We start from the raw sequence: 17,728 nt of genomic DNA on the forward strand, positions 1-17,728 counted from the left end.
TGGTTAAGATGCAGCCTCTCAGCATCCTGGTCCTGCTGTCTCACCCTCCCCCTCCCCATTATGGACATCCAGCCCTCTGGAACCATAAACCAAAATAAATCATGTCTTCTAAGTTGCTCTTGGCCATAGTATTTCCTCCAAAGAACAGAAGAGTAACCCATACAAGACATCAAATTCCTACCACGACAGTCCTTCATTCACTAGGAGACTATCCCATCCCATAGGTGGGGGGACTGAGCAATGCTAGAAATAACTCCTGTGCCCCATGGTCCCTTCCAACATAAAAATTATAGGGCAATGACTCTGGATTGGAGTTGGAGGGGATTCTTGGAAACCCTGCTACGGTCTGGTGAGCTGATCAACTGATGTCAATATAGTTTGCAGCAGCTTGTGTTCTAGGTAACAAACTGAATGTGGTTAAGTAAACTCATTATGAAGCAGCAATGGGCAGAGGGAAGAGGTCACTTGGGTTCTTCAATCTTCCAGTCCTGAGCCAGTTTCTGTGGCTTTTCTGGGACTTCCGGGGCTATTTGAAGTCGGTGGGCATGCAGAGACCCAAACAGCCTTGAAGCCAGGCAAGACTTCCAAGGACTGGCTCCCGGAACGTCTTGAGTGTACCCTCTCAAGGTGAATGGAACCCATCAAGCTGACTATGCACCTATCCTGTGTACCAGGCTCCAGGTAAGCATGCATATAGTCTGCCTCTCCCCGGCTCATTGCGTCCTGGTCTCAGAGAGCATCGGGACAGGGAACAGACCAGACTTCCTGCCTTGATCTGCTAATGACAGTGAGTGAACCCTATGCAGACCAGCATGGGCATATCTGCAAGTCAAGCCTGGAGCTCATGCATGCCTTGAGACCCAGGAATTCGGGGCTGTTGGGAAGGCTGCTAGGCTTCCTGAAGTCTACTATTGAAGTCCAAATATTTCCAGACTGTCTTCACAATCTTCAAGGCTGGGAGATCACATGGGGAGGCCCATACCTACTCTTCCTCACCCCCCACCTCAATGAATGAGCCTCGGGGGCCTGCATCTTCTAGGTTAGCATGTTGTCCAAGTGAGCAGTGGGGACAGGAGTCTAGGAAGGGCAGTGTTCAGCACGCTGTTGTGCGGCTATGTGATTTCAGGCAAGCCTGTTTCTCTCTTTGGACCTCAGATTCCTCTTTCTCTAAAAGAGTGAGAAACTGGCTGGTCTTTTCCCACCTTGACTATAAACCAGCAGCAAGACACAAGAACCTGGGAGCACAAAGATTCCTGGGCCTCATCCCAAAGCTAAGGAGCCTGACCTTCCAGGAAGACAAAACAAAGAAGCCTGTGCAGATCTTAACTCCCAGCCTCAGCTGGCCTGTGTCCTCACCCCTCCATCAGGAGCCTCTGTGTCCTCACCCCTTCACCAGGAGCCTCTGTGTCCTCACCCCTCCTTCAGGGAGACCCTTAGGATTCATTGCTGCAAGTCTCAGGCTCCTTGGGCCAGAGCTGGAGTAAGCTTGCATCACCCGCTTCTCCAAAGAGCTGTGGAGGCTTCAGCGCCGGTCAGTGAGCAGTTTATTACCCATCAGCCTGTCGAGCCTGCCCAGATCACAGCCTGCACAGCCGGGACACCATCTTCATCCCAGTCAGTTCTGGGATCCAGGCTCAGTCTCCACCCGCGTGCCCCCCCCCACATTCTCACTTCCTTTCAAGGCAGCACCAGGCCTGGGGGCCACACCTTCGCTGGGAGAGGGAGAGGAGACAGGAAGACAGAACTGGGCAAAGAGAAACTAGGGTTGGCCCCAAGCTTCTGGAGCCAGCACCCCAGTGAAGAGGGCGCGGAGGCAGGGCTTCGGGGCACTACACGTGGTTCAGGCAGGAGGCTCCTCTCCAGGACGTGCAGGGAAGCCGCTCAGGTCTCGGCCAATGATCTCACTCACTGCAAAGGAGGGGCAGTTGGAAGATAGGGCTAAGGCAGGTCTTTTCCTCCTCAGAAACCACCCCCCTTCAATGCCAGGCAGGCCTCCAGCTAGGGCACATCTGGACCTCTTTTGTCAGGCCTCGGTTTCCCCAGTGTCTCCTAACATCTGCTCCTAACTAAATTTTGTCCCGCTCCATCCATGTGGGTTCCCAGCCTGGCATCATAGCATTCTCCCGCCAGCTTGGCCTATGCCAGTGACGGCAGACCATACGTAGATGTCGCCAGTCGGACAAAGAAGAGATAAAACAGAAAGGTTTCCTTCACCAAAGCGGACTGCAGTCATCAGGGAAAGACAAGGCAAGGGGAAAATACTCAACTAAGCTTTTCACAAGACACTGTCCCTCTCTGAAACGCAACGCTTGAGTCTACCAATCAGAGCACTAGATGGGATGGCCTCGAAATACTTGTAGGGCTGAAATTTTATAATTAGGGTAGAGGTCAGAGACAGAAAAAAAAAGCTAGAAGATACTCCATGTGCCCTTCAGAATTAAGGTGCTGAATTCAGGTGGCCACACGCACGCTTGCTCCTGAGACTTCTGACTGCCCTGGGACACTAAGGCTACCCAGCTCTGCGCAGCCCAGCTCCAGCCCTCGCCTCCACACAAATCCATCTCTTACACTCACTCACACCCGCAGCCCCCAGTCCCGCACCCACCTTCCTCCAGGGTGACACCCTGGATAGGCGCATTGTCTCTGAAGCCGCTGCTGTAGCCACCCCTGGATTTCTCCTGCTCCGAAGCCCCCTCCCCGGGGGCATAGCCTGGCCCCACCTCATCGTAGCCCTCAGCAGGTAGGGGGTGGACAGCATTCTGGGGATTGAAGGGGTCTTCGAGTGGTGGGGAGGAAGGTAATGGCGGCCTAAAGGGGGCCGGAGGGGAGAATGGAAGCCCCAGGGCAAAAGAGGAGCCCTGTCCCCCGTATGGATCACCAGGAAAGGGGCGGGGCAGGAAGGGGACCGGAGGTGGACGGGCACAACCTGTGGTACCTCCAGTCTCAGGGAACATCCGCAGGCCTGGTCTATAGGATGGAGGGGGCCCCGTCTGGGGGTACAGGGTGGGTGTGCTATAACCAAAGCTCTCTGACAGATAAGGAGTTTCGTAAGCAGGGTCTTCATGGGGATAGGAGGGGTAAGGGGGTCTGGGTGGTGAGAAGTCCATGTCAGTGCCAAAGTGGGGGCCCGATGTGGAGGGGAAGCCCCGGAGAGATGAGTCTGGTAGGGGCTCCTCCTTGAAGATCACTGGGAAGATGAGGAGGCAGGAGGCTGGTGAGGTCCCGGCAGATCCACCAGCACACACCTTCCAACCTCCACCCCTTATCCCCTCGCATTGGTGTCCCCCTCTGCCCCCACCACAGGGGCAGTCTTAGAGCGCACCAGGTAGGAACTTGAAACTTTGGGTAGGACTGCGCTTCCTCCGCCCGTTGGAGACGTAAAAATAGACCTGGACTGGCCGTGATACCCGCTTGTTGCTGTACTCGGGGATGGTCAGAGTCAGTGTCACCTGGTGAGAACAGACGGTGAGACACAGGTGTCACCTTGTGAGACACAAGTCCTTGACTATCTTCCATCAGCCCAACCCTTCCATGGGCCCAACCAACCCTCATCAGCTAGTTCTACAGCGGAAGAGTGAAGTCGCTTCCCTGAAGGAGAAGCCCTCTACCACAGAAACTAGACCCTCCAAGACAGAAAAAGTTACTCTGGAGTCCAAACCCATAAGTGGGGGGGTCCTCTTTTTTTCCTTTTATTTTTTTTTCTTTCTTTCTGTTTTCCAAGACAGGATTTCTCTGTGTCACCTTGGTTGTCCTAGAACTCATTTTGTAGACCGGGCTGACCTGGAACTCAGAGATCTGGCTGTCTCTGCCTCTGGAGTGCTGGGATAAAAGGCGCCTGGCACCACTGCCCAGGCAAAAACCTTTTTTTTGTTTGTTTGCTTGAGAGACAGGGTCTGTCTATGTCGCTCTGGCTGTCCTGGACCTCTCTGTAGGCTAGGACGGCCTGGAACTCACAGAGATCCTCCTGCCTCCAAGGGGCGTCTTCAGAACTTTCTTGTTCCTCCCACCCTTCACCCCACAGCCAGGTTGGGCACCCCAGGGACCCCTGTACCTCGCTGCTCTGTAGCCGGTTCACCGCAGCCTCCTCCTCCCACAGGAGCTTCCCATCTATACAGGAGAAAAAGAGCTCCAGCCTAGCTCCAGGCCACCACTGCCCCAGTCCCCCCCTCCCCCCCCTCGCTAGAGTCAACTCAGATTAAAAAAGATCCTTAGCAGGTCTGGCACAGACTATATCAGAACTGCCTGTCAAGGACCTAGAAAGAGTTAGTGTCATCCCCCACTCCTCCTACTAACTCAGGCATCCCCTCCCATGATACCAGCAAGACAGACAGCGGGGTAGGAATGGGTCCCACCTTGCAGGGAGGCACTAAGACCAAAGCTAATGGTGTGGACCCCAGTGTGCCAAATGTGGGTCTCGGGGCTGGGCCATCAGAGAGAAGGGTTGAAGGAAGGAGAAGCCCACAGGTTGGTGGTTGGAGCCACCCCTACAGCTCCATGTCGGAGCACCCCATAAGCTCTCATAACCACTGCTGTGCTTTTATCTCACAACTGGAGACAGGTCCAGAAGCATCTACGACGGTTGTGAGTCCCCTCTTCACGGGGGTAAACCGTCTCAAAGCCATGACCTCTTTAACAAGCAGGATGTGTGTTTCTCGTGTGAGCTCACTATCCTTGCTGTTTAGACTGAGGTCACATCCATGAGGAACTGGCTGTACACAATGACACTGAGGCTTAGCTTGATGGCTTTGTGACAGTGTCCAAGTGTCACCTGCTGTTGCAAGCTCTACTACCCTCCTCTCCTCAGGGGTACTCACCGGGGCCCCTCTCAATGAACACCACTTTAGAGTCTGGCAGGAAGTTGGAACCAGTCAGCACTAGCTCCTCCCCTCCTCTCACGGAGCAGGCACTGGGGCTGTAGGCCTCCACCTGGGGCAGCTCCTGGGCTGAGCGCTGGGCTGTAAAGTAGTGTAAGAAAGAAGCCTGGCTGGGCCGGGTGCGGAAGGGGCAGTCCTGTCCAGCACTTAGCATCAGGGAATCCCTCTTTCCAGGGGCAAATGCAAGATAACCAACAGCAGCCTTGAAGCTGCACAGACTGTGTAAGGACCACTCCTGAGGCAGAGACAAAGCAGATGGGTGCAGGTTCATCTGGACCATCCCGGAGACAGTCTGTAGCAGGGACAAACTAAGACACCACCTTCACCTCTCCCTCTTATGGTAGGACAAGAGCTGAGTCCTCTGTGGCTACCCATGACACACAGGGCACAGGACGCTATGTAGAGGAAATGGGTGACAGACAGACAAAATAGGGGCAAGACACAGAGAACTGGCCAGGGTCTATTTGCTCACAGCACTCGATGGGCACGGATGCTGCCTGCACAGAGACGACCTTCCCGCCGCCCTGAGGCACGTGTACACGGAACACCAGCCGCACACGTGTGTTTTTGCGCCCGATGTCCGTCTCACCCTTGCGGAGCTCAATGTCTGAATTCCGAAGCTTCAGGATTCCAGCACAGTCAATGCTGAAGGTAAAGGAGAGACGAAAAGCCTTCTGAGCCAAAGCTGGGACAGGGATGAATTGTCCAGAGGGGAAACCCCCACCCTCAATCCAAGGTCATAAGACAGAAAGAAAGAAAGGAAGAAAGGAAGGAAGGAAGGAAGGAAGAAAGAAAGACTCTGAACAAGCAGCTCCACTCCCATTGATCCTAAGGGGGCAGAGCCAGTACCCAGGCCATGTGCTAAGAGGAATCTCACAGCAGAAGCCCAGCCACTGCTTAGCAGTTTAAGGTTTGGCTTGTGCAGCAGAGAATGCTGCAAGTGTGTGGCTGCAGGCGCTTAGTAATTCAGGTCCAGGCCAAAAAGAATCCTCTGAACCGGTTACAGTATGCATAAAGATATGTTTAGATGCTGAAGAAAAAAAGAAAATGAATATAGGCAGTCAAAAAAATAAATAGTTTAAAAATAATAAAGTCTTTTTTTTCTTTTTTTTGGGGGGGGTGATTTCAAGACACAGCTTCTCTGCATGGCTCTGGAGCCTGTTCTGGAACTCGCTCTGTAGACCAGGCTGGCCTCGAACCCACAGAGATCCGCCTGCCTCTGCCTCCCAAGTGCTGGGATTAAAGGCGTGCGCCACCACTGCCCAGCAAAAATAATAAAGTCTTTTAAAACAGAGTGAAGTAAGAGAAAAGAAAAAAGTCACAGAGTGTGTACTATGCTTCGTTGTCTTTGAATTTTTAATGCTAAAGAACAAAAAACAACTCTGCTGAGAGACATTAGAAACGGATAAGTTAAAACAACTATATATTTTAAGAATGTCTTAACTTCAAAATGGAAGTCAGAAAATATGTTGTGTTGAGGAAGAGGTTATGCCTTTGTTTCCACAGGAAGCAAAAAGTTATGGTACTCTTCAAAATTAATAAAGATCAGATATGATTGGGGGAGACCTAAGAATCTTAGCTACAGACATAAACAAAAAACCAAGAAAGACTACAAGACAAGTAACATCTACTATGGAAGCATCTCTGAGACCAGATAAGATATGATAAATCTTGTTAGCTACAGAGACCTCATGAATTATTATTACATGCCATCCTTCCATATGACATGGATAGGGGTTTGGTTATATGGACTTATAAAGTTGACAGATACCCTTTACCTGCTCAAACATGGAACAAGCTACAGAGACCTCATGAATTATTATTACATGCCATCCTTCCATATGACATGGATAGGGGTTTGGTTATATGGACTTATAAAGTTGACAGATACCCTTTACCTGCTCAAACATGGAACAAAAAAAATCATCTTTAGCTGACTTGTGCGTACCACAATTTCATACTTGTGTTAATACAGATATATATGTTATCTTTAAAAGTTGGTGTGTTTTCAGAGAAACAGGATCAGATAACAATAAAGACAAGTAGTCCAAGTGATTCAGCCTCTCAGAATGCCTCTGTTGCAGCTTCTTCAAAATTCTGCATCCAGAACAACTTCAAAGCTGCTAGCTGAGGTGGTCCAGCCTCACAGACTATCCAGCAAGACTTCAGATAAGCTCTACACTTTCCCATCATACAGAGATTGAACAAAAAATAGTACATCTAGCTCTCCTAGAACTTGACCATTATCACAATTTTCTCAGGGTGCCCCAAAGATGCTGTTGCCCCAGACAACAAGAAGCAGCCTAAATAACATGATGCTGACATTCCCAAGAGAATGTTGATAGTTTTTGGTCATACAAGGAATTATGGATATTTATCATCATTTAGGAGGGTTGGTTATAAGTTGTTGTTGGTCATGGTCAGGAAAAAAGCTGAACAACAGAAATTAGATTCTGGTATCTCTTTCTGAAAAGGGGTGATATATTATAGAAATGATGGCATAAAAGGGTGGATTATTGAGTCTACTTTTGAATGGCCACTGGTCTCAATTACTTTTCATTGGTATGGATTTTTTTATATTGATACTTATACTGTATATATGTTTCTTGCTGGGAGCCTTTATTATTTATTACAGAAATAGCAATTAATATTCTAGATATCAACTCCATAATAATTGTTATTACAAATTTGGCTGTATATAGAATATATACTGGGTTTTTTGTGGTTTCAAATAGACCCCAGAAAAAGAAATTCCTTCTCACTGGGGCATCCATAGTAAGAGCTGCAGCCTCCGGATCTCCACATTCCACAGCCTTAGTTTTTTCCCTTTGATGTAACGTTGAGAAATCCTCTTTAATTAGTTAGCAGCACATGTTACAAGTCGTGTCCCTCCTGAGACTTAGGTTTGCCAGGACATTTTGTAAGTCATGTCCAGCGGGGAGACATGAGGCACCTACTTTTCTCAAGATCCTATCAGCCTTCCTGGCTCTGAGAGATATGCCTGCCCTATTGTCAGAGAGTTGTTTAATGTACCTGTGGATATAAAAACTAGAAGCCTTGTGGGATCAAGAGAACTTTAGAAGAAGGAACTTTTGCCGGGCGGTGGTGGCGCATGCCTTTAATCCCAGCACTCGGGAGGCAGAGGCAGGCGGATCTCTGTGAGTTCGAGGCTGGGCTGGGCTGATAGCCTCCAAAACAACACAGAGAAACCCTGTCTCATAAAAACCAAAAAAAAAAAAAAAAGAAGAAGGAACTTTTGGAGACTTTGTAGAAGAAATCACGAGAGAATTTTTAAGAGGGCTTTTGAAAGAAAAATTTAAATGGGAGCTTATAGAGGGGAAATTATTAGAGAGAACTTTTAAGGGGAAATCTTAAAAAGGGCTTTTGAGAGAGAACTTTTGGGAAGAACACTTTTTGATGAATAAATAGCCATCCCTATCTGCCCGTTGTAAGCCTCCTACCTGAATCCCTGATAGTTTCTACTCTTGTTTAAGGTACTGTACCTGTGCAGCTCATTTACAAATATAAAGTTTTAGTTCTTGAAAGTTAGTAAGGATAATAAAGAAAGACATATTGGTAGTTATTCATCTATGATAATCAAACTTGTAGTAATGTTTAACCTTGATTAAGCAGATATATTTTAGATAGATAGGTGGTCTTCAAACACTTCAGAGAGCTACATAATATGGCATTTAAGATGTTCTAACATAAAGCTTTTGATGACAGTGAGATATGTCTGCTCCTGGCAATACCAATTTACTTTTTAAAAAGATGATGGACATCAAAGAACCTCCATATGGAGTTTGCTTTCAATGTGACAAAGCTAGCCATTTGGACAAGAAATGCCCTTGCCTCAACTGTTAACAGAATATTGTCAAAATTGGGCAAGCAAGTGACAGCCAAACTTTGCCAAGACAAGGTCTGAAAGTCCTTCAAAATTCCTGCTTCACAGAAAAGTCTATCAGATATGCTAGGCCTGTAGACTGAAGTAGGATGCCCCAACATTGCAGAGGAACCGTGGATGACTGTCCAGGCAGCCAGCTGTCTCTGCCATTTCTATAGTTTTGGAAGTTGTTTGCTCTACACTTCCTGTTTACTCCGGTAATATATCCTTCTCCAGTCTTTGATGGGGTTGAAGGCCAGGTAGTATAACTGTTACAGTTTTCCTGTTGCCAAATTCAGAAAAGAAACCTACATAAGAGATGTAAAGTTTATAAGGTTGAGAAACATAAAAGCTTAAGTTGTTTATCTAAGAAGATGTTTTAAGGTCTAAAAAGATATTTTTTAGGATGGTAATACAAGCTATGATAGAAAGTGGTTTAGGTATAAAGCTTTGGACTCACTAAGATAGGATAGATAATACAGTATTCTTTCCAAATTTGCCAAATACAAATGGACTAGACATTGTGAATATATTTCTTACTTGATAATTGTTCTTGCTGTATATAGTTTTACTATGCCAGAATTAAAATCTTTCCTTTTTATTTAGACAAAAACAGGGAAGTGTTGTGGAATATTTGTACACTGTGTGAAGATGCTGTGAATGGTGTAATAAAAGCTGAATGGTCAATAGCTAGGCAGGAGAGGTAGATGGGATTTCCAGGCAGAGAGAAGGGAAGAGGAAGAGGAACCTAGCATGCGTGCAGTAGACACCAGGAGACACAGAGAGGAAACAGGAGGTGCCAGATGGAACAGAAGTAACTTTACACGATAAAACGTAGATTAGTGTAAAATGGTTAATTTAGGTTATAAGACCTAGTTAGGAACAAGCCTAAGCTACAGGCTGACCGTTCATCATTAAGAAGAAGTTTCTGGGATGGAGAGATTGCTCAGTGGTTAAGAGCACTGGCTGCTCTCCCAGAGGTCCTGAGTTCAATTCCCAGCAACCACATGGTGGCTCACAACCATCCATAAGGAGATCTGGTGCCCTCTTCTGGTGTGCAGGCATACATGCAGGCAGAATTCTGTATACATAATAAATAAATAAATCTTTCAAAAAAAGTTTGTGTCATTACCTAGGAGCTGGTGGAGGGGCAGAGAAAGACTTGCTACACAAAACACTTGCCTAGAAGGAAACTGACTTGGAGTGATAATGTCTAGCTCTTCTGGGAAAAAGAAAAAATGGGCCTCTCTGATCCTAAACCCTGCAGGCTAAGGGAAAGTCGGCTGGGGACTTACTTGGCAGCCATGTTGTTCTCTGGGAGCAAGGTCATCTCCAACACTTTGGTACCACTGACTACAGCTTCATAGCTGGCTGTGGCCACCATCTTGCCGGTGATGCGGTGCACCTGGTAGAAGGCGTGTGGACGCAGGCTCCTTTCATCTGCGGTGCCAATGAACATCTGTAGCGTCAGTGGCTTCTCACTGTAGCCTAGGAGCTGGCAGAGGGAGACAGAGCCACCTATTTGAAAACCCCAGTGTCATTTGCCCTTACCCATCCTTGGGAATGGTGAAAGATAAAGAACATCCCGAAAGGGATTCCCTGTGGGAAACCGGGCATCAGTTGTAGAGAAAATGTGGCCTGAAGTTCACAGTGTTATTCTTGGAAGGCCCAAACTGGGCTGGGCAAAGGAGGAAGAGCTTCCAAGAAAGACTAGCCCAACTCAATATAGAGAAAACCTAACTCCCAGTGACCTTTGGCCCCAGCTGAAACCCTCCCCCACATCTGGCAAGTCACCATTTTCCGAAGTAGACATGAGGCCGATGTCCCATGGGACAAGCTGGGCAGGGTGGGGTGTAGGAGAAAGAAAAGAAGAGTAGAAAGTATATCCGGGTCCTTGCTGTGTTCCAGCCCCTCCCCTAGGCTGCCTGCAGGGTCACAGCAGAGACAGAGTGTGGGAAAGGGCAGTGCCACAACCCTGTGTACAGCTCAAGCCCATCTGCAGGAATCTGGGATGGGGAAGGGAAAGGAAGCCGGCCCTGCCTTCTGCCCTGTACCTTGACCACGGGGTGACCTCCGGGCGCAGCTTTGACCGCTCCACGGCTGCCCTCTGTCTCGTAGTGGGCTCGGTGGTGGGCTCTAGGCTGCACTTCGATCCGCAGCTCCAGCTGCTCATACTGGCTGGGCAAAGGCCAGTCGAGGGGAGGTAGGGCAGAGGTCCTGGGTGGAAGAGGAGACTGTCTGGGACCTCAGACCCATCAGGACCACACTGGGTTTGCGAGGGAGGAGGCAGTGTGGGTATGGGAGAAATGAGAAACCACAGCAAACATAAATTCCAAGAACTCAGAGACAGAGGAAGCGGCCGGAAACAGAGCCCTTTGAAGATGGGCATGTGGAAGATGACGACAGCCCGAGACATCCTTCTCCCACGTTCTGGATGAAGGGCTTCAGGTTTTACTAAGAAATGGGGGAACCCAAAGGCCATACTCACCCTCTGACCTAGGAGGGCAGGTACAGCACAGGAGTGCCACTTTAGAGCAGAGAAAGCACCAGACAAACAAAGCGACTAAGGGCTGAAGCCTACAGTAGATCCTAGGGCTGGCTATTCTGCTACCAGGCCAACTGTCTCCCACTAGTTGGGGCTAAGTAGGAAAAGTTGCAAGACCTAAGGATTGCTTTTCTGGAATTGAGTACAGATACTCTACTAATAAATCTCAACTGGTAACTTCATGCTGCCACTGCACAGACAGCTGGCAGTCTTTTAATTGCCATAACTATTGTAAAAGGGGCTACTAGTGTCTAAGGAATAAAAGTCTGGGAGGACGCTCAACCATTTGTGTCCAGTACAGCCCTGCACTACAAATTGCCCAACTCAAAACAGTGGTCAACCGAGGTTGAGAAACGTTAGCCTATGGAAATCCCAGAGGGTCCAGCTTCCCTCTAGAAACATTTCAGTCTGACAGCTCAAGGTTTAGGACTATTGGGATGGGTAGGATCCTTTGAGAGAACAGAAGGGATAGAAATGCAAGTTTCAATATAAATTCTTAGACTTGCAAATACATGTAACTTTATTCAGACTTGAAGTGTTGCTCCTAAGCCATGGACCTAGAAATTAAGAGTGAGAGGAGGGCTTCTTGTAATGGAACATAGGGTTCTTCTGTCTGTTTTGTCCAAACAGTCAGAGCTGATCAGGAGGGGTGAGAAACCATAAAGGAACTCCATTTCACCTAACTCCTCCTCTTAGAACACTGAAGAGGCTTTTTCTAATAGGTCCAAGGAAGCATCCATCTATACCTCAGACCATTGTCAGTCTATATATATATATATATATATATATATATATATATATATATATATACATATACAGATATACATATATATATATATATATCCTTACAACTAAGTGGGTGCCTGGGGCCCTGTTGCAGAAGGCTCCTCTGAGAAGTGGAGAACACCGGGAACTAGGACCTGCCTTTAAACCCATCCATTGACCTCCTTGCTCCCTGCGTAGGATGAGGTGAGGAGCACAAGGGTGCCAGATCTGGCCCTCACCTGAAGATGGGGCTGTGTCCCCCAATCCGGGCCTTGGACCAAGCAAGAGGAGAAGGTACTGCGAGATAGTCCATGCCAGCCACCTCTTTCCGCAGACCCCCTGGAGCAGCCACAGCCTCCTCTGTTCCAGAGGGCAGTTTCCCATTGCATGAGGCAGACTCCTCAGACCGAGGCAGGGACACCGCCTGCTCGTTAGAAGTCCTCCGGGTTTTCTGAGGGATGCTCTCATTTGTTGGAGCTCCCGCATAGTCAAAAGGGCCTGGAGAACTAGGGTCCCTGACCAGAGGCAATGGGGGTGGCGGAGGTGGCTCTGGACCCTCTTCCCCAAGGCTGCCCCGGCGGGACAGAGCTGGGGAGGCCGAAGATGGGGTTCCTGAACTGGAATAGCGCCTCTTGCCACAGGGTGAAGCAGGCCGAGGGGAGGCTGGGATGGGCCCAGGAGCGCTGAGGAGTAGCCAGCTATCCTCCGGCGCTCGGCCTCCTGAGCTTGGACCGTATAGGCTCCAGGGATCCTCCGGGGTCCATGGTCTAGGAGAAGCCCGGGGCGAAGGCAGTGGAGAGCTCAAGCCAAAGCGGGAGGCTGCTTCATTAAGTTCAGACTCCACCTCGTCGCACGCGGCATACAGGGCAGCCTCGTCAGAAGCATCAGAGAAGAAGCTCCACGAAGACAGGCTGCTGCTGCCAGGGCTCGGGCTGAAGAAGGCACCTCCGCCCTGGCCTCCGGCCTCTCGGTAGCCCCCGAAGCCTTCTGGTGGGGGGTAATCTCTAGGAGAGCCGTCCCCCCAGGTTTCAGGCGTGTCCTCTAGCGAGGTCGGTGGGTCAGGCGTGGGAGAGATGGAGGTGATCCGGATGCTGGGACATTCCAGAACACGACCGCCCCCAGCACCCCCCGCACTCCCTCCTGGGCCCCCCAGCCTCACCGACCGAGCCGGCTGGCTCTCCCAGGTGCCAGGTGAAGGGGCGGGACGGGGTGGTGGTGAGTGCATGCCTGGCCGAGGGGGTGGGGGTCGAGGAATACCAATAGGGGCAGCACCATAAGGAAGGGGTTCCCCCAGAGCCAAACGACAGCATGAAGGGGCATCCTCTGAGTCCAGCTCTGTCAGAAAGGGCAGGGGGGGAGAGGGAGATAGAGAGGGAGACGCTGGTAAGATGTTTAAGTTCCTCGGAGGTCAGCTCCCAAAGCCTGACATGCTCAGCTAGAGGGTCTGCTAGTCTCAGGACAAAAGTAAAGTTGAACACCAGAAGACGAAAACGAGAGGCAGGCATGCCAGAACCTCGTATTCTAAATCCCTGGTCCTGGGGCCTAGGGTACCAGAGAAGGTGGGACTTAAGGTGACGACCGTGGGTTGAGGAGTGCTAGAGCCGGGTCTGGAGGTGTGTTTGCCCAGGCTCTGGGCTGGGCCGGGGGCGACTCACACATGAACCCAATTAGCAACCGTTCCCAAACCCCCAAACGGTGCTGGCAGAAACCCCAGTAACCATCGCAACCGTGGCCCGGGGGTGGGAAGGATGGGGGCATGTCTGTGGTGACGAGGGGAGATAGCTCCTCCCTCGACCCCCCCAAAAAAGGGGGCGGGGGTGCAGCCGAAGGGTGATGCGTGCGGGGCCCAGCTAGAGGGGGGGAGCGGGCAGCGCGGATTCCGTGCGAGCGGCGGCCGCCGCCCCCGGCTCAATCCCCGCCATCTGCCTCTCATTGCGGCTAGACAGGGGGAGGGGTGCCCCTGCACTGCCCGAAAGAGCCCCCAGCCCCAGGCGTCACGTCTGCAGAATGAGGCCTAGGTCCGAAAGCCTCGAACTCCACAGTCAACCCTCCCCTTTGCAAAGCCGGCGCCTGGGGTTCTTGGGGACCGTGGTTCCCTTCCGCCCCGCAACTCAAAGACAGTCGGCCTAGCCGGGAGGCGGCGCGTAGCCAACAACACCCCCACTCCCACCCCAGTCACGACCTAAAAAGGAAAAAGTGGTGTCATGGCCCCCAGCCTCACTTCCTCAGCCTTGGTAGTCCCCCAGTTCCCCTCAACCTCTGACCCAGCTCAACCCCCACCCCAGGCTCGCTGCCTCCAAGGTGTCCTGACTCAGATGGCCCCAGCCCTCCAGTCATGGCCCAAAGACCCTTCCCAAGCCCCACACTAACCTTCCCCAGGGCCCCCCGCGCCCAGCGGGGGAGCCTCCTTTTCCTCCCCGAACACCAGCTTAAATTCCAGCTCCTCATCCTCGCAGCTCGCAGCCCCCATGGGTCCGGCCGGAACCCCCAGGTCCTGCCTGGGTGGGAGGGGGAGGCTCTGGACGCTGCTGTAGCTTCACGCGCGGGTGGCTCCCTCCCTCCCTTTCTCTGAGACGCCCCCTCTTCTGTCGCTGCCGCCTCCCTCCGGACGCCCCCTCGTTATTATAGAAACTTTTCCAAACTTTTTTCCCCCAAACTTCTTCAAAGCGGCCCCCCCAGCCTGTCCCTGATTGGCTACCCGGGATGCTCCGGCCCCTCCTCCGGGGATGAGATGGGAAAACCACGCGCCCCTAGTCCTCCTCCACTCTCCCTCCCTCAGTCATCTCTCCAGTCCCACCCCCTCCAAAAGGGAAGAAAAAACTGAATTGGAAAGTGTTCCCTTCAAACCTTATAGGACCCTAATGGTACCCACTGGCTCGTAGTTGTGACAATCACTTCTCACTGGGAGCCCAAACCTCAGCCTATTAAGTCTCAGCTGGGGGCAGGGGGAGATCCGAGTCTCCTTAAAGAGGCCATATTCTGGGCCCCCGTGTAGCGGGCCCACGGTACATCCTTCCTTGCGATCTGAAGAGGAGTGTGCTAGCGTCTCCCAAGGAAGGCCGCGGCTTCTGCGCTTTCAGTACAAGTCTGAGAAGAGAGTTCTGGGATTGAGAGGCTCTGAGCTGATCTGGAGAGGAGGCCGGTCTCTCCTCCACCCTCCCTGAGACCACTCTACCTGGGCCTTCGGGGAGCTTTTGCACGCCTTACCCATCACCTCCACCGGCCACTCCTCCCATTCCCTGGAGATGAAGAACTTTCAGCTGTTCGGGAAGCCCCTCAGACCTCCCTAATCCCAGGAAGCCTTTGGAGGCCCACAGCCCCTTCTGGGCGTAGATCCAGGCCGGGCTTTGCCGGTACCCTTGTCCCAGCCACCTAGATAGGCCATTAATTAGCCTCCTCGGAGGAAGTCGGCTCCCTCCGCCCAGGAGCTGCAGACTAGAAGGCCTCTCAGATCCAAGGGCATGCCCCTCCCGGCTCTCCTAAATTCCTGACCAGGTTTGGAAGGGGCCCCGAAGCTGAAAACTTAGGCCCCTAGGGCTGGACACCTGTCACCTGGGCAGGGGAGGAAGACCTGGACTGGAGTTTCTAGGAAAGTCGTGCAGAGAGTCCCAGCTGGAAGAAAGTGGGACCGGGGGTTCTTGATTCGGACTGCAGGTGCTGCGGGACAGGGAGCAGTCACCGTTCTGCACGCATGCTGACCATTTGCTCACAACTTCCCTGGGAAGCCTCGCACATCTCTAGTCTCTGAATCCCCCCGGGCTCTGCGCCGCGCCCCCAGCAGCAGCCCTAGGCCAGCACCCGAAGGGTTAAGCGCGGCCCTCGGGTCAGACGTTTACAAACACTCGGGAGCCGGGCGGGGACCGCGCCCATTACTCTAATGAGAAACAGGCTCTGCGGGGCAGAGGGAAGGGGGGCCGGCCCGACGGGCCCCAGCTCCTTGGCGGCCGAAGCGGCGCCCCTCCTCCTCTCAGTCCTCCCCCGAGCCCGGCCTGGGGACCCCCCCAGCCCCGGGGGACCCCAATGACGTGCGGCGCTGCCCCGGCTGCAAGCCCAGGGCCGCGAGGCGGGCGGGGCGGGGAGGAGAGGCTTGGCGGGCGGGCGGGAAGAATGTTCCGAGGCCGAGCAGGGAGACGGCCTGGTTTGTCCCCCCACCCCCTTCCCTGCGGCTCTTCTCAGGTTACATTCCCGTCCGGCTTCACCTCGGAGCTGGAGAAACCCGCGGGCAGGGAGCACGGGGCCACCTCGAGAACGTCTACGGTCCTGCACCGAGGAGGAGGGGGGGCAGCGCCGACGACAGACCCGGAAATCAGCGCGGGCCCTGCTCCCCCATGCTCCCCGCTCTGCGGCGCAAGCAGACGCGCACATTCTTTTCAAATGTCATATTTCCTTTGATCCTGGGCAGTGTTTCTCCATGTGTCTGGCTCAGCTTCTGCCCAGCCAACCGCCTCCCCACCCACCCCGCTTTGTTTTCCTGGAGAACCCTCCCCCTTCCCTCGTCTGGAAGGCCGCGAGGGTTGACTTCGGATCCCTTTCCCCTCTCCTCCCAGTGACTCAATTTCCCCGCTGTGGTGTTGCAAAAGAAAGGAGGCAGAAGAGAGAGCCGTTTGGCGCAAGTAAAGTATTAATGTAAAGATTGCTCAAAAAGGCAAACTTTCGGATTAGGGCATACCCTGCTCCAAACTCTCCAGTCTGCCTAGGCTTCGGCAAGGGGTGGAACCTATGACCCCTGACTTGTCCTGCCTCGCTTTAGAGGCCAAGGGCTGGTAGTTAAGTTTAGATTGCCCTACACTTCAGCCCCCAGGCGACCACAAAGCCCAGCTTGGCAAGTTTCCCCGCCACCTTGTCTACCGCAGCCTCTCTGCCCCCTCCGGATTGGGCGCACCTGAATGAAGTTGACTTTGTTTTTGTCTTGTGCAGTCTGTTCAGTACGTTTGTTCTATACACTTTCTCCTGTGGTACAGACTGTCTTGGAACTCCTAATCCACTCCCAAGTGCCATCCCCAGTTTTTGTTCTGTATTCTAATTGATATTATTCGACAGATTTGGAGGTGGACCTTAACTTTCTTTTTTAATTACATAAAATGCGTTCATGGATTCTCTTGTAAATGATCCAAATCAGACAAAATATGTGGTCAACTCTGATAGTCCAGTTTTGTATCCTTTTAATATATATGCTTGTATGCAAACATATGCATGAGGTCGTGATAAACATACTTTTTCTCTTCTTTTTTTCTTTTTATTTTCCGAGACAGGGTTTCTCTAGCAGTCCTGGCTGTCCTGGAACTCCCTTTGTATACCAAGCTGGCTTCGAACTCACTGAAATCCGCCTGCTTCTGCCTCCCAAGTGCCGGGATTAAAGACGTGCGCTACCACCACCGGCTTTAAATTTTATTTGTTGTTGTTGAGTTGGTTTTGTTTTGTTTTGTTTTGATGGGGGCTCTATCTGCATGTATGCCTGCAGGCCAGAAGAGGGCACCAGATCTCATTATAGACGCTTGTGAGCCACCGTGTGGTTTCTGGGAATTGAACTCAGCACCTCTGGCAGAATAGCCAGTACTCTTTTCTCTCGCTCTTTTATTTTTCCAGACAGAGTTTCTCTGTAGCTTTGGAGCCTGTTCTGGAACTCTATAGATCAGGCTCACCTCAAAGTCACAGAGACCT

At 51.5% G+C, this 17,728-nt stretch overlaps 1 protein-coding gene and 1 long non-coding RNA gene across 4 annotated transcripts; one reads left to right on the top strand and one right to left on the bottom strand.

Annotated features, from left to right (window-relative positions):
* Nucleotides 1-1,527: 1,527 nt before the first annotated feature.
* On the bottom strand, nt 1,528-16,467 carry Nfatc4 (nuclear factor of activated T cells 4). 3 transcript variants are annotated; one of them, XM_040740656.1, is made up of 11 exons: nt 16,267-16,467; nt 14,438-14,565; nt 12,307-13,402; nt 10,812-10,974; nt 10,053-10,252; nt 5,347-5,519; nt 4,815-4,955; nt 4,052-4,107; nt 3,323-3,449; nt 2,606-3,187; nt 1,528-1,908 (listed from the first exon to the last, which is right to left on the bottom strand). In XM_040740656.1, the coding sequence occupies exons 2-11, from the start codon at nt 14,535-14,537 to the stop codon at nt 1,841-1,843; spliced, it is 2,706 nt and encodes a 901-aa protein (XP_040596590.1). In that variant the 5' UTR covers nt 14,538-14,565; nt 16,267-16,467; the 3' UTR covers nt 1,528-1,840. The 3 variants fall into 3 exon arrangements, with proteins under 3 accessions (XP_040596590.1, XP_040596588.1, XP_040596589.1); XM_040740654.1 differs by lacking the exon at nt 16,267-16,467 and adding an exon at nt 15,275-16,247; XM_040740655.1 differs by lacking the exon at nt 16,267-16,467 and adding an exon at nt 14,940-16,247.
* LOC121137846 lies at nt 15,475-17,291 on the top strand. Its single transcript, XR_005875119.1, has 2 exons — nt 15,475-15,562; nt 16,244-17,291. It is a non-coding gene; the product is annotated as an uncharacterized LOC121137846 (long non-coding RNA).
* Nucleotides 17,292-17,728: the final 437 nt, after the last annotated feature.

The sequence above is a fragment of the Mesocricetus auratus genome, unplaced genomic scaffold, assembly GCF_017639785.1.
Source record: "Mesocricetus auratus isolate SY011 unplaced genomic scaffold, BCM_Maur_2.0 Super-Scaffold_100707, whole genome shotgun sequence".
Classification (NCBI taxonomy): Eukaryota; Metazoa; Chordata; class Mammalia; order Rodentia; family Cricetidae; genus Mesocricetus; species Mesocricetus auratus.